The sequence below is a fragment of the Trematomus bernacchii genome, unplaced genomic scaffold (assembly GCF_902827165.1).
Source record: "Trematomus bernacchii unplaced genomic scaffold, fTreBer1.1, whole genome shotgun sequence".
Lineage (NCBI taxonomy): Eukaryota > Metazoa > Chordata > Actinopteri > Perciformes > Nototheniidae > Trematomus > Trematomus bernacchii.
In genome coordinates, this window is record NW_022987646.1 from 1,314,387 (window position 1) to 1,333,605 (window position 19,219).

The following is a 19,219-nucleotide window of genomic DNA, read 5'->3' on the forward strand; positions in this document are numbered from 1 at the left end:
GCAGCACCTCCCTGATCATTTAGATTTGTGAGAAGCGAGGTCGAGACAATGCACGGTTCGAATTATCGAGAACACTGCATACGAGCAAAGGAGTTGGACATCATTTGATCAACATTTGTTTGTCGACGCCTCTTATTTCTCAGTCCTCAAGTGTTTGGAATACAACTGTCCTTCTTTTCGGATTATTTTCTGATTTGCTGTGATCATCCAGAACCGTTAAACGAAACAATGAGACGGCAAGTACTGTTGTTTTTCTCAATGCTCTCTCTCTGTTCCGTGCTTGGGCAGGTCAGCTATTCTATTCCTGAGGAAGTGTCAAAAGGCTCGTTGATCGGCAACATAGCACAAGATTTAGGTTTGGATTTAAAACGATTGAAAACAGGAAAAGCTCGCTTGCATGTTGGAAACACCGCTGAATACATCGAGTTAAATAGAGAAAAGGGGGTCCTTCTCATCAAAGAGAGAATGGACAGAGAAGCGTTATGCAAACAAACGACCCCTTGTGCTTTACATTTTCAAATCATTTTGGAAAACCCCATTGAATTTTATCGCGTTACGTTAGAAATAACAGATATAAACGACAACGCCCCTTTATTTAAAATGAATAATATGCTATTTGAGATAAGCGAATCTGCTGTCATCGGGGCAAAATTTGTGTTAGAAAAAGCATTAGATTATGACGTCGGTATAAACGGACTCAAAAGTTATTCCCTCAACCCAACCGATAATTTCATTTTAAAATTTAACAGCAACGCAGATGGGGACAAAGAAGTACAGATGGTTTTGGAGAAACCTCTCGATCGTGAGAAACAAGAACAATTGACTCTAACACTAACAGCCGTCGACGGAGGTGATCCTCAGCTATCAGGCACAGTGCAAATTCACGTAACTGTGTTAGATGCGAATGATAATTCTCCGGTGTTTACGCAGTCAACATATAAAGCAAGCTTAATGGAAAACTCCCAGAAGGGAACGTCATTAATGACTGTGACAGCCACTGATCGAGATCAAGGCACAAATGGTTTAGTAACGTACTCTATTTCCAGTAACACAGAGGGAATTTTGGATTTATTTGAAATACATGGAACAAGTGGTGAGGTACGTTTGATTGGCAAAATAGATTATGAGACATCGAAACATTATAACTTGGACGTTAAAGCAAGAGATCAGGGTGGGCTCACTGACTCATGCAAAATAGTATTTGACATTGTTGATTTGAATGATAATATTCCGGTAATTGATTTAATGTCAACTACACAATCAATACCGGAGGATTCTACGTTTCAAACAGTTATTGCTGTTATAATTGTGCATGATGCTGACTCAGATAACAACGGAGTAGTTAAATGTTTTCTAAGTGACACTGTGCCTTTTGATATTGAAAATACTTCGAATGGTTTTTATAGCATAAGAACAAACGATGATTTGGACAGAGAGAGAGCCTCTGAGTATAATATAACAGTGACCTGCTCCGATGAGGGAGTGCCCTCCCTCTCCAGCAGCGTCACTCTCACCTTACAGATCTCTGATGTGAATGATAACGCTCCTGTCTTTGAGAGCAGCTCATATGAGGCCTACATTGTAGAAAACAACACACCAGGCCTCTCTATATTCACAGTGAGAGCCAGAGACGCTGACTGGAACCAGAATGCCCGTGTTTCTTACATCCTGGAGGACTCCTCTGTTAACGGAGTGGCAGTCTCCTCATATGTGTCTGTTAGTGCTGATAGTGGAGTCATCCATGCAGTGCGCTCTTTTGACTACGAGCAGATCAAAGACTTCCACTTCCGGGTCAAAGCACAGGATGGAGGCTCTCCTCCACTCAGTAGCAACGTGACTGTGAAAATACTGATCCAGGACCAGAACGACAACCCCCCTCAGGTCCTGTACCCAGTCCAGACTGGTGGCTCTCTGGTGGCTGAGATGGTGCCTCGTTCAGCAGATGTGGGCTATCTGGTCACTAAAGTGGTGGCTGTTGATGTGGACTCTGGACAGAATGCCTGGCTCTCCTATAAACTGCAGAAAGCCACAGACAGGGCGCTGTTTGAAGTGGGCTTACAGAATGGAGAAATAAGGACTATCCGCCAGGTGACTGATAAAGATGCTGTGAAACAAAGACTGACTGTTATAGTGGAGGACAACGGGCAGCCCTCTCGTTCAGCTACAGTCATTGTTAACGTGGTGGTGGGTGACAGCTTCCCGGAAGTGCTGTCTGAGTTCACTGACTTTACACAGGACAAGGAGTACAATGACAACCTGACTTTTTACTTAGTGCTGGCTCTGGCTGTAGTGTCCTTCCTCTTCATCACGTGTTTAGTGGTTATTATATCAGTGAAGATCTACAGGTGGAGACAGTCTCGCATCATGTTTCACTCCAATCTCCCTGTGATTCCTTATTATCCTCCACGTTACTCAGACACTTTGGGGACAGGGACTCTCCAACACGTGTACAATTACGAGGTGTGCAGGACGACTGACTCCAGAAAAAGTGACTGCAAGTTCGGCAGAGCTGGTAGTCAGAACGTGCTGATAATGGACCCCAGTTCTACAGGGACGATGCAGCGGATACAGAGTGAAAAGAGCATCCTGGATGAACCTGACTCTCTTCTAGAGGTTAGTCTAAAAGGAATGAGAAAGTTGTTATGCAAGTGTTGTACTATTCTTTTAGTAACACCACTTTTTTCTATTTAGTCATTTTGCTCCTCATTTAACTCAGTGGTATTTTAAAGGTCTAAATCATACTACAATACACTAATGCTGGTCCTTTTTTAGTTTTTATAAAGACAATTTTAATACCCTCTCTTCTTCACATTTGAATCGTTTTATAACACCTGTACCTAGTTGTCTCAAATCCAAAAATCAGCAACATGCAATCAAGTACAGTATAAGGCCAAAATGTGTCATACCTTATATGTGTGAACATTTACTATTTTGGAATAGTTATTCAATTAAGTGTTTTGGCTTTCTGTTTGTTTGCTAAGTCTGGTTCTCCTTTAATAGGTACTTTTGAGAAAGGACTGCATTAGGATATAACATAAGAAAATAAGAAAATACACAACAATTTTTTGGCAAAATTGATGATTCACTTTTTTAATCTATTTAATTTTTCATCAGCTATACTGTATATCCAACCTGGTTTCTTTTAATAGAATATTTAATAGGGGCATAAGTCACTTGTGTTTATAAATCTGAAAATAGCTTTCCTCTTCATACTTTTTGAAATCTTACTTACAGCAAGCCTTCTGTATAACCGCAACTCTATCACATCATTTGTAATTAAAACCATAGGTTCTGTATATTGGTTAACATTATTATGGATTTAGCAATATCACGGACAGCATTTTCCAGAGAGGTATACACTGCAAAATATACACCAGTATAAGGATTCTGCCCTTTCTCTCCAAAACACATATTTACACAGTTCCTTTCAGAAGATAGTTCCAGGTATTTCATAAATGTTTTTTTTTTTGTTTTAAAATTGTAATGTTCTTAGATTCCAAAATGACTCCCAAGAGAGTGAGTCTGCATTAGCGTTCCCTATTTTACTATTCCAGTTGTCCTTCTAATGGATTTCTCTTATTTTTTCTTTGTTGTGTCTAAGCATCAAAATAGAACACTGTTTAATAGTGTGGGAAGCATTGACCTGATCTACTGTTCCTCTATACGGGCATTAATTACATTTTCTGTGATTATCTTTGCAGGGCTATTGTTATCAGGAACAGAAACACCTACTTGTATGTTATTTAACCAGAGTTACCTGTTTGCAAAGTGTGACAGCTGACAATTATGGCCACTACCGTTGTCTTTGCAGTGCATGTTGTCTGCATTATCTTTCTCTTGTTGAATTCTAGCCGATTAGTTATCAGTAGAGGCACTAAGGGCAGTTTATGTTCAGATACCCTACTATATCGACATATGTGTTCGTATAGCAAAATAAGTCACTCAGTCTGAATTCCTCATCCAACTTTATCCAGATAATTACTTTGTGGACAGGATGGAGGTGAAGGTTGTAAACATAATGTTCTTTTAAAAATGGATGAAGGTTCCTTTAAACTTTAGTTTTAGTCTGTGTAGACAAAAATACAATAGTCAGAAATGTATTTTATAGACTCCGTTTTAATTGTAGGTATAACCTAAAAGGGAGAAACACATTAAAAAAAAAAGTAAAGTAAAGAGCAATATCTATCCTTCTGCAAATGTGGTTATGAGTTCTCTTGTGCTCCATCTGTTCAGGAAACATCTAGTTCAGGTAAACAGTTGTAGTTGCCTAACTCATCAGTTTGGTTCTGGTTATTCCTGACAAGACTGTAAATTACTACAACAAAGTTCCTGATTGAAAATAAGTTTTATGAGCATGTGATGCCCCTATGGGTTCATCTTGAGAGGGTGTGGCTGTGCTGCATCCAGCCGCTTGATTGTAGTAACTCAGGGCACCTGGGTCTGGAGCCCTGCAGCTATGTAAAGCCTCTCTGCTCCTCTCTGTCTTCCCTCTGCTTCTCCCTCCAGGCACCCCGGTTTTGTTGAGTATGCTATGAGTTCCTTCAGTTGCTTCACTTTGTGCACTTCAACACTCTCACACTCAAACATGTCCATACAATCCTCACCCTGCATTTACACTACTGATACCACTGACATCCACACATCATACTTTACTTGTTTTGCACTTAATTCATTTGGTTGATTTGAATGTTTTGCTTAAATAAACATATTTTGTTAAACGTGGATATGGTGTGTCTCCTCTTTGTTGTGGCCTTTTGAGCCATAACAGAGCAGCAAAAAAAGTTATTGATTACAGGTCAGATAAATAATTTCCCAGCATTGGGTGGTTATTTTTTTCTCAAATTCCTAATAGAATACTTACTCGACTAATAAATCATGTCTCTCTTCTTTTTAATTCTATTAAGTCAAAGTCACCTAAGCATTTTCCTGTGATTTAAATGTCTCTGGTTGACTCCACAAAACAAATAGATTCTTTGTTATGATATTACTACATTTTAATTGAATTACATTCATACTTACCTGCAACAACTGAAATCTCTTTGTATCGACATTATAGCTATTGATTGAACAGTTACATATTATATATATTCCAACGTGAGGCGTTGCCTGGTTATTTTTGTAATGAATTTGTCTTTATTTCTTCATTCCGAAACTCCAAATAATGTAATTTCTTGTAGTGCAAGTGTTAGGACTCTCGGGGCCGCTGTTGGCCAATCTAGAGCCAACCCCCTTCATTTGTTACATTCAACGGAGAGAGAGACACACATATCTACTGCACACATGCTTCGTTGCAGACATCGGGAGATATCCTCTCAACGATTCATTCATTCCGGATTCAAGAAACACGAAGATAATCGATCTTCCTCTGCAGCATTGTTTTGAAAAGGGACCATAACGCTTTGGATTTTTGTCTTTACATCTACAGTATTTGTCGAGTTTAAAATGTCGGACAGAACAATGATGCGGCAAGTACTGTTGTTTATTTTGCTATTGTCCCTCAGCTCAGTGTTTGGCCAGGTCGCATACTCTATTCCTGAGGAAATGTCAAAAGGCTCTCTAGTTGGTAACATAGCGCAGGATTTAGGGTTAGATGTGAAAAGATTGATGTCAGGCAAAGCTCGCATTTATACAGAGGACAATGCCGACTACATCGAGCTGAATAAAGAGAGAGGAGTCCTGCTTGTGAAAGAGAGAATTGACAGAGAGACCCTTTGTGGTCAGGCAACACCTTGTGCTTTACATCTTCAGATTACACTAGAAGACCCAATTGAGTTCTTTACAGTTACGGTCGAAATTAATGACATTAACGATAATGCACCCAGCTTCAAAAAAGATGAGATGAAATTTAGGATTAGTGAGTCGGCTGTGATAGGAGCAAAATTTGTGCTCGAAAGAGCGATGGATCTAGATGTTGGTGTGAACGGTTTGCAGGGTTATTCACTTAAACCTACAGACAACTTTCATCTTAAACTTCAGAATCAGCAAGATGGAAGTAAAAAGGTGGAGATTGTTTTGCAAAAACAACTAGACAGAGAGGCGCAAGAGCACTTATCTTTGACTCTCACAGCTACTGATGGTGGAGATCCACAGCTCACTGGAACAATGAGAATAGACATTTCAGTACTAGACGCTAACGACAACGCACCTGTGTTCACACAGGAAGTTTATAAGGTGAATATCATGGAGACAGCTCCGAAGGGCACATTATTGAGTACCGTTAGTGCTGTAGATGCAGATCAAGGTTCAAATGGAAAAGTCTCCTATTCAATAACAAACACTTTGGATGATGTCCCTGTTATGTTTCAAATCGACGGAGAAAATGGCGTGGTAGCTTTAGCTGGCAGCCTGGATTATGAAAAGGCACAGCATTATGAAATACACGTTCAAGCTAGTGATGATGGGGGACTCACAGATTCCTGTAAGATTATTGTTGAGGTGACCGATACAAACGATAATCACCCATCTATTAATATCATGTCAAAAACGAATTCAATATCAGAGAATTCTAAGCCAGGAACTGTGGTTACAATATTTAACGTTCAAGATCCTGATTCCGGACAAAATGGCAAAGTTACTTGTAATATCGAAGAACACATGCCATTTCTAATGAAAGCAACATCGAAAAAATTCTTTAGCCTAATAACCGAAAGTGAATTAGACAGAGAGATAGCTTCTCAGTATAATATAACAGTGACCTGCTCAGATGAGGGAGTGCCCTCCCTCTCCAGCAGCGTAACTCTCACCTTACAGATCTCTGATGTGAATGATAACGCGCCTGTCTTTGAGAGCAGCTCATATGAGGCCTACATTGTAGAAAACAACACACCAGGCCTCTCTGTATTCACAGTGAGAGCCAGAGACGCTGACTGGAACCAGAATGCCCGTGTTTCTTACATCCTGGAGGACTCCTCTGCTAACGGAGTGCCAGTCTCCTCTTATGTGTCTGTTAGTGCTGATAGTGGAGTCATCCATGCAGTGCGCTCTTTTGACTACGAGCAGATCAAAGACTTCCACTTCCGGGTCAAAGCACAGGATGGAGGCTCTCCTCCAATCAGTAGCAATGTGACTGTGAAAATACTGATCCAGGACCAGAACGACAACCCTCCTCAGGTCCTGTACCCAGTCCAGACTGGTGGCTCTCTGGTGGCTGAGATGGTGCCTCGATCAGCAGATGTGGGCTATCTGGTCACTAAAGTGGTGGCTGTTGATGTGGACTCTGGACAGAATGCCTGGCTCTCCTATAAACTGCAGAAAGCCACAGACAGGGCGCTGTTTGAAGTGGGCTTACAGAATGGAGAAATAAGGACTATCCGCCAGGTGACTGATAAAGATGCTGTGAAACAAAGACTGACTGTTATAGTGGAGGACAACGGGCAGCCCTCTCGTTCAGCTACAGTCATTGTTAACGTGGTGGTGGCAGACAGCTTCCCGGAAGTGCTGTCTGAGTTCACTGACTTTACACAGGACAAGGAGTACAATGACAACCTGACTTTTTACTTAGTGCTGGCTCTGGCTGTAGTGTCCTTCCTCTTCATCACGTGTTTAGTGGTTATTATATCAGTGAAGATCTACAGGTGGAGACAGTCTCGCATCATGTTTCACTCCAATCTCCCTGTGATTCCATATTATCCTCCACGTTACTCAGACACTTTGGGAACAGGGACTCTCCAACACGTGTACAATTACGAGGTGTGCAGGACGACTGACTCCAGAAAGAGTGACTGTAAATTTGGCACAGCCCGGAATCAGAACGTGCTGATAATGGACCCCAGTTCTACAGGGACGATGCAGCGGATACAGAGTGAAAAGAGCATCCTGGATGAACCAGACTCTCCCCTAGAGGTTAGAAACTGTACATATCATAATATATCCCTTTTAAGAACTTAAACATTGTTCTATTGCATGCATTTCACTCACTTGGTGGCTCTCAGTAGCAACTAAAAAGATAAAGTTAATTAAAGCCTGAGATGTTAAGTTATTACCACATGTTTACTCAGCACCATGGACAGTGAGACTTAACGCTGACAACAGTAGAGTACCCATGTGCTGTTTTCTCGTTTAGCCTATGCTGCATACCTCTTATTCCTGAAGACTTTGGTTCAACAAAAATAATGTATTCATTTTTCATTCAAATATGTGTCAATATCACTTCAGGTAATTATTATCAAACAATATATATTGGAAAATATCATTATGCCAAGTAAATGGCCCTATACATTACATCTTCAACCCATGTCCTTGAAGGAAACGATGTGTTAGGTTGTGGTTATATTTGTTTTATAATAGCAGTAATAATAATACCATTTCCATAATCAGCAGTAACATTAGTAGCCTCGTTGTAGTATTATTAGTACCTAGTCGAGGAATAAACTCTCAAGAAGAATTATTGCAATGAAAAATTGTATTGATAGTTTCTAGATATGTCATCCCTAAGGCATCACATATTTGAAAACAGCTTGAGCAGTCTTGGACCTTTTCCATAATTTGAAGGTGGTTTGTGTCAGCACTGCGGACAGCGACATACACAGTTCACCCGCATGTTTATCCTCTGTCAGTGGCTGTTTCCACATTTTTATCGTCGGTCTTGTTGTTTGTTCTTCGTGTTATTGTTCAGTTATCATTATTTAGAGAAATCATTTTCCCTTTTGATCTTTCATTTAGATTTTAGATTTACTCCAATCTCTGAAACATAGATGTTTCATGATAGACACGATGTCCATCCTTTATTTTGCATCCTTCTTCTTCAAATATGTTATTGAAATACCATAAACGGTGCACATGATGCATTCTCATGATATGTGTTTGTTGTCGTTGGTTAAATCAAAGATGCTGTATAACTAAAGTAGACCCATTGCAGTTCGATTTCCGGATGCAGTGCAATGTGTTCTCCTGAGCTGAATTTTAGTCGGTGTTCTGCAGTTTTCCAGTATGGACTCTTAGGGCCGCTGTTGACCAGAGGGTTGGTGGTTACAGCACGTTGTATCAGCACCTCCCATGTAACAGCGTCACAGTACAAAGAGATCACGACGGGCAAACACGGAGGATTCCGTTTTGGAGATATTCTTTTGAAATATAAAAGGAGAGATTTTTGTTTGCAAGCCGTTTGCTTTAAATGATTTGGATATGCTGCTTTTCTTTTGAGATTTGACATTGGAATCTGAGAGTCTCTGTTTTTTGTATGGATATAAGCAGCACTGTGGAACAAAACGGATAGAACAATGAATCGGCAAGTACTGCTGTTTATTTCTGTCCTTTCCCTCGAATATGTTTTCGGGCAGGTCAGCTACTCTATTCCGGAGGAAATGGCGAAAGGCTCTTTAGTGGGCAATATAGCGCAAGATTTGGGTTTGGATAAAAAACGTTTGATATCAGGCAAAGCTAAAATCTATACGAGGAATAGCGGCGAGTACATCGAGCTGAACACAGAAAGAGGAGTCCTCCTCGTGAAACAGAGAATCGACAGAGAGGTGCTGTGTACAGAGACCACACTTTGCGCTTTACATTTTCAGATTATTTTGGAAAATCCTATGGAGTTTTACAGTGTTACTGTACAGATAACAGATATCAATGATAACGCACCAACCTTTGAAAAAAACGAAATGACATTTAAAATAAGTGAGTCCGCGGTGATCGGGGCAAAATTCGTGCTTGAACGAGCTGTTGATCTTGATGTTGGAAATAATGGTGTTCAAAGATACGAATTAAAACCAACCGATAATTTTGCTCTGAAAATCCACAATAACGCAGATGGGAATAAAAACGTTGAGATGGTGTTACAGAAAACTTTAGATAGAGAGAAACAAGAACAGATATCTCTTGTGTTAACGGCTGTAGATGGAGGAGAGCCGCAGATGTCAGGAACAATGCTGATTATTATTAACGTTTTAGACGTCAATGATAATGCCCCCGTTTTTACACAGCCCACATACAAGACTGCCGTTACAGAAAACTCACCTAAAGGCACAGTTGTTGCCACTGTCACAGCTTCAGATGCAGATCAGGGCTCAAACGGTAAGATAACTTATTCAATCACAAATATGTTAGAAAATGTCAGAAAAGCATTTGAGGTGAATAAAGAAAACGGCGAAATTTCGTTGATTGGAAATATTGATTTTGAAAAGTCAAGACACTTTCAAATAAATGTACTTGCTAGTGACGATGGAGGACTCACAGATTCTTGCAAATTAATTGTCGATGTACAAGACATGAATGACAACAAGCCTGAAATTAACATAATGTCGAAGTCAAATGTGATATCAGAGGATGCCGAACTCAATACAGTCGTTACAATGATAAATATTGAGGACTTAGACTCGGGAGATAACGGAGACGTCAGATGCTTAATCGGCGAAAATGTGCCATTCACTTTAAAAACATCTACAAATAATTTTTATAGCTTAGTTACAGACAGCGTTTTAGACAGAGAGACAGCTTCTCAGTATAATATAACAGTGACCTGCTCAGATGAGGGAGTGCCCTCCCTCTCCAGCAGCGTCACTCTCACCTTACAGATCTCTGATGTGAATGATAACGCTCCTGTCTTTGAGAGCAGCTCATATGAGGCCTACATTGTAGAAAACAACACACCAGGCCTCTCTATATTCACAGTGAGAGCCAGAGACGCTGACTGGAACCAGAATGCCCGTGTTTCCTACATCCTGGAGGACTCCTCTGTTAACGGAGTGCAAGTCTCCTCTTATGTGTCTGTTAGTGCTGATAGTGGAGTCATCCATGCAGTGCGCTCTTTTGACTACGAGCAGATCAAAGACTTCCACTTCCAGGTTAAAGCTCAGGACGGAGGCTCTCCTCCTCTGAGTAGCAATGTGACTGTGAAAATACTGATCCAGGACCAGAACGACAACCCCCCTCAGGTCCTGTACCCAGTCCAGACTGGTGGCTCTCTGGTGGCTGAGATGGTACCTCGATCAGCAGATGTGGGCTATCTGGTCACTAAAGTGGTGGCTGTTGATGTGGACTCTGGACAGAATGCCTGGCTCTCCTATAAACTGCAGAAAGCCACAGACAGGGCGCTGTTTGAAGTGGGCTTACAGAATGGAGAAATAAGGACTATCCGCCAGGTGACTGATAAAGATGCTGTGAAACAGAGACTGACTGTTATAGTGGAGGACAACGGGCAGCCCTCTCGTTCAGCTACAGTCATTGTTAACGTGGTGGTGGCGGACAGCTTCCCGGAAGTGCTGTCTGAGTTCACTGACTTTACACAGGACAAGGAGTACAATGACAACCTGACTTTTTACTTAGTGCTGGCTCTGGCTGTAGTGTCCTTCCTCTTCATCACGTGTTTAGTGGTTATCATATCAGTGAAGATCTACAGGTGGAGACAGTCTCGCTTCATGTTTCACTCCAATCTCCCTGTGATTCCATATTATCCTCCACGTTACTCAGACACTTTGGGGACAGGGACTCTCCAACACGTATACAATTACGAGGTGTGCAGGACGACTGACTCCAGAAAGAGTGACTGTAAGTTCGGCGGAGCCGATAGTCAGAACGTGCTGATAATGGACCCCAGTTCTACAGGGACGATGCAGCGGATACAGAGTGAAAAGAGCATCCTGGATGAACCAGACTCTCCTCTCGAGGTTAGTCAAATAAATTAGCATATCTTCTGTGCTCTTGTATCTCTTTCTGTGCTTAGTTGCAATATTTGGGAACTGAAATACGCCATTTCGTCGTTTTCAGAACCATGGACAGCATCCCACTGCCTGAATACTGAATAAGTGATGGCTGTCATATTATTCCACATGCACCGTATTTTGTCTTCAATTCCTTGTGTGTTTAAGACTCAGTGCTTCTCAAAGTGTGGTCCGCAGACCACTGGTGGTCCGTGAGCGCCCCCTAGTGGTCCGTGTGTATATTTGTAACATTTCACATTTGAAATATATAAATACATTTGAGTTTTCCGCACTCTCGCGGGAATATCTCCGCAATGGAGTGAGCTTACGTTTCACTTTCAATTGCATGATATAGCCCAGTGCAACACCTGCATCACAGATGTTGCCACTTGTTTGTACCATTTTCAGGCGATTTTTAATCTGTTCTAGAAAAACGATGTGATTTTGGATATTTGTGGAGTTAGGTGGTCCGCGAGTGTTTTTTTATTGGTTAAGTGGTCCTTGGTATGAAAAAGTTTGAGAAACACTGGTTTAAGTGAACAGAAAACTCCCTTAAAGCTTCGATTGCTTAATCACTTTTTTTCATTTATACAGACCTTGCTAATAGCACATAATGTTATAGCTTTCGGTAGAAAAACCTAGTTTATGTAGTTTTAAACACCTCAAGTTCATGTCAAAGGTTCCCTCTATTATATTATAGTTCTATTGTATAACATTTAATTAAAAATATTGGTAACTGGATATGTCGTTATCTGCACTTATATTAGAGTCAGTAGTATAGCTTTGGAGAAGGATTGTTCTCAGTATTTGATTGACTGGCTGTTTTTATTTTAAGATATTTAAATTAATTTGTGTTCATATTGAGCAGACAGAACAAGTTTTTTATTGATGGCATGTTTTTTATTGATGGCATGTTCTCATAATATACATCAATAAATATATTTTTATACAAATCATTGACATCATTATTCTCACATGGTACTTGCATTACTTGTATCTGCATGAAAGGACTTGTGCTTGCCAGCAATGTTGGCTGTTTTTAGACTTTAATCATTTCAGTGCCCTGGACAGCGACTTTTTTGGTTTCAGCTTTTCCCCCTCCATTCCTTTATTTTACATTATTTGATTATGTGAGTATTGATTTCAATCAAATCTATTTGTTTTACATTTACAGTTTATTTCAGATGTAGTTTATGTTTTCTGGAACATAGTTATATTGCTAAAGAGTCAAACAAAAGAGAGATATCTTGACCATAAAAATGTTTTTATGTGACCATTTATGTAACTTACCTCATTTCAAATCAAACATTTCCAATAAGTCTGCTGGGCAGATTGGTTGATGTTGGTTTGCTGCAGTATTCCATGGTGGACTCTTAGGGCCGCTGTTGACTAGAGTGTGTACGGCTGAGAGTAGGTCTGTAGCAGCACCTCCCATGTAACATCATCATAAAGAAGAGAGAACACGACGGCAAGACAACTGACTCGGGATGTGTTGAATATCAAAAAACTCAAGACGATATTGTAGACTTTTCTATTTACTGTGTGGAGTATTTAGCTTTGAAATTGTCGTTCGACATTGGAGTGGATTGTAATTGGTTGGATATTTACCCAAACTGTGGAATTTTGCTGAAAAAAACCAAGGATTGAACAATGAAAGGAGAAGTGCTGTTGTTCATCTCCCTCCTTTCGCTCGGCTCGGTTATTGGGCAGGTGAGCTACACAATACCGGAGGAAATGGCAAAAGGCTCTTTAGTAGGCAACATAGCACAAGATTTAGGTTTGGAAAGCAAACGTTTGACTTCTGGTAAAGCTCGAATTTATACCCGAGACAGCGACGAGTACATCGAGCTGAACAGAGAAAGAGGAATCCTCCTCGTCAAACAGAGAATCGACAGAGAGGCTCTCTGCAGACAGACGACGCCTTGTGCTTTACATTTTCAGATTATTTTGGAGAATCCTATGGAGTTTTACAGTGTTATTGTTCAAATAACAGACGTCAATGATAATGCACCCACCTTTGAAGAAAGGGAAATCCAATTCAAAATCAGCGAGTCAGCAATCACCGGAGCAAAATTCGTGCTGGAAAGAGCTGTTGATCTTGATGTTGGACTTAATGATCTTCAAAGATACGAATTAAAACCAACGGATAATTTTGCTCTGAAACTCTACAATAACGCAGATGGGAATAAAAACGTTGAGATGGTGCTACAGAAGCCTTTAGACAGAGAGAAACAAGAGCAGATATCTCTTGTGTTAACAGCTGTAGATGGAGGAGAGCCTCAGATGTCAGGGACAATGCTGATTGTTATTACAGTTTTAGACGTCAATGATAATGCCCCCGTTTTTACACAGCCCACATACAAGGCTACAATTACTGAAAACTCACCTAAAGGCACAGTTGTTGCCACTGTCACAGCTTCAGATGCAGATCACGGTTCTAATGGTAAAATAGCTTATTCAATTACAAATACGTTAGACGATGTCAGAAAAATGTTTAACATAAACAAGGAAACTGGAGATGTTACTTTAATTGGGAATATCGATTTTGAAGAATCGCGACATTTTCAAATAAATCTACGTGCTAGTGACGAGGGAGGACTCACAGATTCTTGTAAATTAGTTGTCGACGTGCAAGATGTAAATGACAATAAGCCAGACATTAACATAATGTCGAAGTCAAATGTGATATCGGAGGATGCCAAACTCGACACAGTCGTTACAATGATAAATATTGACGACAAAGACACTGGAGAAAACGGAAAAGTGCAATGTTTTATAAACGAAAATATACCATTCACTTTAAAGACATCCGCTAATGATTTTTATAGATTAGTTACAGATAGTGAGTTAGACAGAGAGAGATCCTCTGAGTATAATATAACAGTGACGTGCTCTGATGAGGGAGTGCCCTCCCTTTCCAGCAGCGTCACTCTCACCTTACAGATCTCTGATGTGAATGATAACGCGCCTGTCTTTGAGAGCAGCTCATATGAGGCCTATATTGTAGAAAACAACACACCAGGCCTCTCTATATTCACAGTGAGAGCCAGAGACGCTGACTGGAACCAGAATGCCCGTGTTTCCTACATCCTGGAGGACTCCTCTGCTAACGGAGTGCCAGTCTCCTCTTATGTGTCTGTTAGTGCTGATAGTGGAGTCATCCATGCAGTGCGCTCTTTTGACTACGAGCAGATCAAAGACTTCCACTTCCGGGTCAAAGCACAGGATGGAGGCTCTCCTCCACTTAGTAGCAATGTGACTGTGAAAATACTGATCCAGGACCAGAACGACAACCCTCCTCAGGTCCTGTACCCAGTCCAGACTGGTGGCTCTCTGGTGGCTGAGATGGTGCCTCGTTCAGCAGATGTGGGCTATCTGGTCACTAAAGTGGTGGCTGTTGATGTGGACTCTGGACAGAATGCCTGGCTCTCCTATAAACTGCAGAAAGCCACAGACAGGGCGCTGTTTGAAGTGGGCTTACAGAATGGAGAAATAAGGACTATCCGCCAGGTGACTGATAAAGATGCTGTGAAACAAAGACTGACTGTTATAGTGGAGGACAACGGGCAGCCCTCTCGTTCAGCTACAGTCATTGTTAACGTGGTGGTGGCGGACAGCTTCCCGGAAGTGCTGTCTGAGTTCACTGACTTTACACAGGACAAGGAGTACAATGACAACCTGACTTTTTACTTAGTGCTGGCTCTGGCTGTAGTGTCCTTCCTCTTCATCACGTGTTTAGTGGTTATTATATCAGTGAAGATCTACAGGTGGAGACAGTCTCGCATCATGTGTCACTCCAATCTCCCTGTGATTCCATATTATCCTCCACGTTACTCAGACACTTTGGGGACAGGGACTCTCCAACACGTGTACAATTACGAGGTGTGCAGGACGACTGACTCCAGAAAGAGTGACTGTAAGTTCGGCAGAGCCAGTCAGAACGTGCTGATAATGGACCCCAGTTCTACAGGGACGATGCAGCGGATACAGAGTGAAAAGAGCATCCTGGATGAACCAGACTCTCCCCTAGAGGTTAGAAACTGTACATATCATAATATATCCCTTTTAAGAACTTAAACATTGTTCTATTGCATGCATTTCACTCACTTGGTGGCTCTCAGTAGCAACTAAAAAGAGAAAGTTAATTAAAGCCTGAGATGTTAAGTTATTACCACATGTTTACTCAGCACCATGGACAGTGAGACTTAACGCTGACAACAGTATAGTACCCATGTGCTGTTTTCTCGTTTAGCCTATGCTGCATACCTCCTATTCGTGTACACTTTGGTTAAAAAAAGATAATGTATTCATTTTTCATTCAAATATGTGAAAATATCACTTCAGGTAATTATTATCAAACAATATATATTGGAAAATATCATTATGCCAAGTAAATGGCAAGGTTTTTTTCTGATTTTACATCCTCTTGATCATCAGTGTAACTCTGCATTACACTGGTGTTGTTTCATATCACTTGTTGTAGTTTGTATTTTCAACTCAGAGGGTCGCTATTGGCAAGCGTGTTGCGTATTGGAGCTTATCTTTTTCTGTCTGTCCTGCCCATTCGTGTATATTACACGGGTGTCTCAACCGGAGAAAGACGGAACAAACAGTCTGCGCTTATAGGGAGCCCTGAGAGGATTTACATCTCTGGATGCTTTGTTTTTCCTACTAAAGTTGGAGTGTGGACGGTTTTTCTTGATTTCTACTTTGGCATTGACTGAATCGGGATGTATTTGTTTTAACGGTGCAGGAAACGATTCCAGGCAGAACAATGAGACGGCAAGTACTGTTGTTTCTCTCGCTGCTATGCCTCAGCTACGTGATCGGGCAGGTCAGTTATTCCATCCCCGAAGAAATGTCGAAAGGCTCTGTCGTTGGTAACATAGCCCAGGATTTAGGTTTAGATCTTAAAAGGCTGAAATCAGGTAAAGCTCGTGTCTATACAGGAGGCAGCGTAGAATACATCGGGCTGAATAAAGAAAGAGGAGTCCTTCTCATTCAGGAGAGAATAGACAGAGAGGCTTTGTGCGGAGAGACGACGCCTTGTGCTTTACATTTCCAGTTAATTCTGGAAAATCCAATGGAAATGTTTCGTGTAACAGTGGAGATCACCGACATAAATGATAATACCCCCAGTTTTACAAATGCAGAAAAACGATTTGAAATCAGTGAGTCCGCTGTCATAGGATCGAAATTTGTATTAGAAAAAGCAGTTGATTCTGACAATGGAATGAATAGCTTACAACGATACTCACTTACTCCTTCTGATAACTTTGTATTAAAACCTGGAATTCAGGCAGGGGGAAGTAAGAAGGTCGAGATGGTTTTACAGAAGCCTCTAGACAGAGAAAAGCAGGAACATATTTCACTTTTGTTAACCGCTATAGATGGAGGAGAGCCGCAGTTGTCAGGGACAATGCAGATATTTGTAAATGTATTAGATGCAAATGACAACGCACCTACATTCGCTAAACCTCTGTATAGAGCAAAAATACTAGAAAATTCTCCTAAAGGCACCAGCGTAACGACTGTAAGTGCTTCAGATAAAGACATCGGCTCAAACAGAGAAGTGTCATATTTGATATCTACCAGTCAAAGTGTTTTATCTGAAATGTTTAGGATTAATTCAAAAACTGGTGAAATTGTGCTAATTGGTGAAATAGATTATGAAAAAGCCAAGATTTATGAAATGGATGTTGAAGTTGTAGACAGTGGGGGACTCTCTGATTCCACTAAAGTATTACTAGATGTTATTGATATAAATGACAACAATCCTTACATGAACATTGTTTCTAAATCAGAGACGGTATTCGAGGACTCACCTCCTAATACTGTTATAGCTATGTTAAGTGTAAATGATCCAGATTCAGAGAATAATGGAGAGGTAGAGTGTAATATAGATGCTAACATTCCCTTCAAAATACAATCTACATTAAATGGATTTTATACTTTAGTTACAGAGGTCTCTTTAGACAGAGAGATAGCTTCTCAGTATAATATAACAGTGACGTGCTCTGATGAGGGAGTGCCCTCCCTCTCCAGCAGCGTCACTCTCACCTTACAGATCTCTGATGTGAATGATAACTCGCCTGTCTTTGAGAGCAGCTCATATGAGGCCTACATTGTAGAAAACAACAAACCAGGCCTCTCTATATTCACAGTGAGAGCCAGAGACGCTGACTGGAACCAGAATGCCCGTGTTTCTTACATCCTGGAGGACTCCTCTGCTAACGGAGTGCAAGTCTCCTCTTATGTGTCTGTTAGTGCTGATAGTGGAGTCATCCATGCAGTGCGCTCTTTTGACTACGAGCAGATCAAAGACTTCCACTTCCGGGTCAAAGCACAGGACGGAGGCTCTCCTCCACTGAGTAGCAATGTGACTGTGAAAATACTGATCCAGGACCAGAACGACAACCCTCCTCAGGTCCTGTACCCAGTCCAGACTGGTGGCTCTCTGGTGGCTGAGATGGTGCCTCGATCAGCAGGTGTGGGCTATCTGGTCACTAAAGTGGTGGCTGTTGATGTGGACTCTGGACAGAATGCCTGGCTCTCCTATAAACTGCAGAAAGCCACAGACAGGGCGCTGTTTGAAGTGGGCTTACAGAATGGAGAAATAAGGACTATCCGCCAGGTGACTGATAAAGATGCTGTGAAACAAAGACTGACTGTTATAGTGGAGGACAACGGGCAGCCCTCTCGTTCAGCTACAGTCATTGTTAACGTGGTGGTGGCGGACAGCTTCCCGGAAGTGCTGTCTGAGTTCACTGACTTTACACAGGACAAGGAGTACAATGACAACCTGACTTTTTACTTAGTGCTGGCTCTGGCTGTAGTGTCCTTCCTCTTCATCACGTGTTTAGTGGTTATCATATCAGTGAAGATCTACAGGTGGAGACAGTCTCGCATCATGTTTCACTCCAATCTCCCTGTGATTCCATATTATCCTCCACGTTACTCAGACACTTTGGGGACAGGGACTCTCCAACACGTGTACAATTACGAGGTGTGCAGGACGACTGACTCCAGAAAGAGTGACTGTAAGTTCGGCGGAGCTGGTAGTCAGAACGTGCTGATAATGGACCCCAGTTCTACAGGGACGATGCAGCGGATACAGAGTGAAAAGAGCATCCTGGATGAACCTGACTCTCCTCTAGAGGTGAGGTGCAATGTGCAAAGTCTTTACTTCTTGAATATAGTTTATCTGGATAAATAGTATTTGGTTACAGTTTATTTTTGAGAACAGGGGCAAGCGGTCAGTTTCAGCACCATATGGTGGACAGCTTCTCTTTTAGTGAAAAAGCTTTCTGTTCCGAAGAGCTTCAACTTCCTTAAATGTCACCTTTTTTTCATGCTGAATATATTGGCTATATAATAATAATAAAATAATAATAATAATAATAATAATAACAGCAGCAATGGGAACGTCTCTCAGCATTTCCAAATATACATTTACCTTACCAGTTAGGTTGTTGGAATTATAATTTGTTGTGTTGTTGTTATTAATATGTTTGTGTTTTTTGAGGTCTAAAGTCAGAAACCATCCCATTATATATCGATATGCATCCAAACGATTGTATTAT

At 41.1% G+C, this 19,219-nt stretch overlaps 4 protein-coding genes across 14 annotated transcripts in view; all 4 read left to right on the forward strand.

Moving 5' to 3' along the window:
* Positions 1 to 19,219, forward strand: part of LOC117485400 (protocadherin gamma-C5-like) — a 243,915-nt gene that overhangs the window by 137,029 nt on the left and 87,667 nt on the right. For 2 of the 11 annotated variants that reach the window (XM_034133954.1, XM_034133955.1), the window contains exon 1: positions 13,287 to 15,668. The exons of 7 other annotated variants lie outside the window; for them this stretch is intronic. In XM_034133954.1, coding sequence (XP_033989845.1) covers positions 13,287 to 15,668 — 2,382 coding nt within the window. Of the gene's footprint in view, positions 1 to 222; positions 2,614 to 13,286; positions 15,669 to 19,219 lie in introns of those variants that run through there. 2 more of the 11 variants (XM_034133958.1, XM_034133949.1) reach the window with 2 other exon arrangements.
* On the forward strand, positions 5,443 to 7,887 carry LOC117485444 (protocadherin beta-16-like). Its single transcript, XM_034134000.1, has one exon. The coding sequence runs from the start codon at positions 5,443 to 5,445 to the stop codon at positions 7,885 to 7,887; it is 2,445 nt and encodes an 814-aa protein (XP_033989891.1).
* Positions 9,176 to 11,621, forward strand: LOC117485445 (protocadherin beta-16-like). Its single transcript, XM_034134001.1, has one exon. It carries the CDS (start codon positions 9,219 to 9,221, stop codon positions 11,619 to 11,621), a length of 2,403 nt encoding a protein of 800 aa, XP_033989892.1. The 5' UTR covers positions 9,176 to 9,218.
* On the forward strand, positions 16,319 to 19,167 carry LOC117485446 (protocadherin gamma-A7-like). Its single transcript, XM_034134002.1, has 3 exons — positions 16,319 to 16,470; positions 17,801 to 18,795; positions 19,162 to 19,167. The coding sequence occupies exons 1-3, from the start codon at positions 16,446 to 16,448 to the stop codon at positions 19,165 to 19,167; spliced, it is 1,026 nt and encodes a 341-aa protein (XP_033989893.1). The 5' UTR covers positions 16,319 to 16,445.

Bases quoted from the DNA above. Each gene is read 5' to 3' on its own strand.
- LOC117485444 (XM_034134000.1), top strand. From the start codon at position 5,443: ATGTCGGACAGAACAATGATGCGGCAAGTACTGTTGTTTATTTTGCTA.
- LOC117485445 (XM_034134001.1), top strand. From the start codon at position 9,219: ATGAATCGGCAAGTACTGCTGTTTATTTCTGTCCTTTCCCTCGAATAT.
- LOC117485446 (XM_034134002.1), top strand. From the start codon at position 16,446: ATGCCTCAGCTACGTGATCGGGCAG. The intron at 16,471-17,800 runs GTCAGTTATTCC...CTATATTCACAG, and splicing joins TCAGCTACGTGATCGGGCAG to TGAGAGCCAGAGACGCTGAC.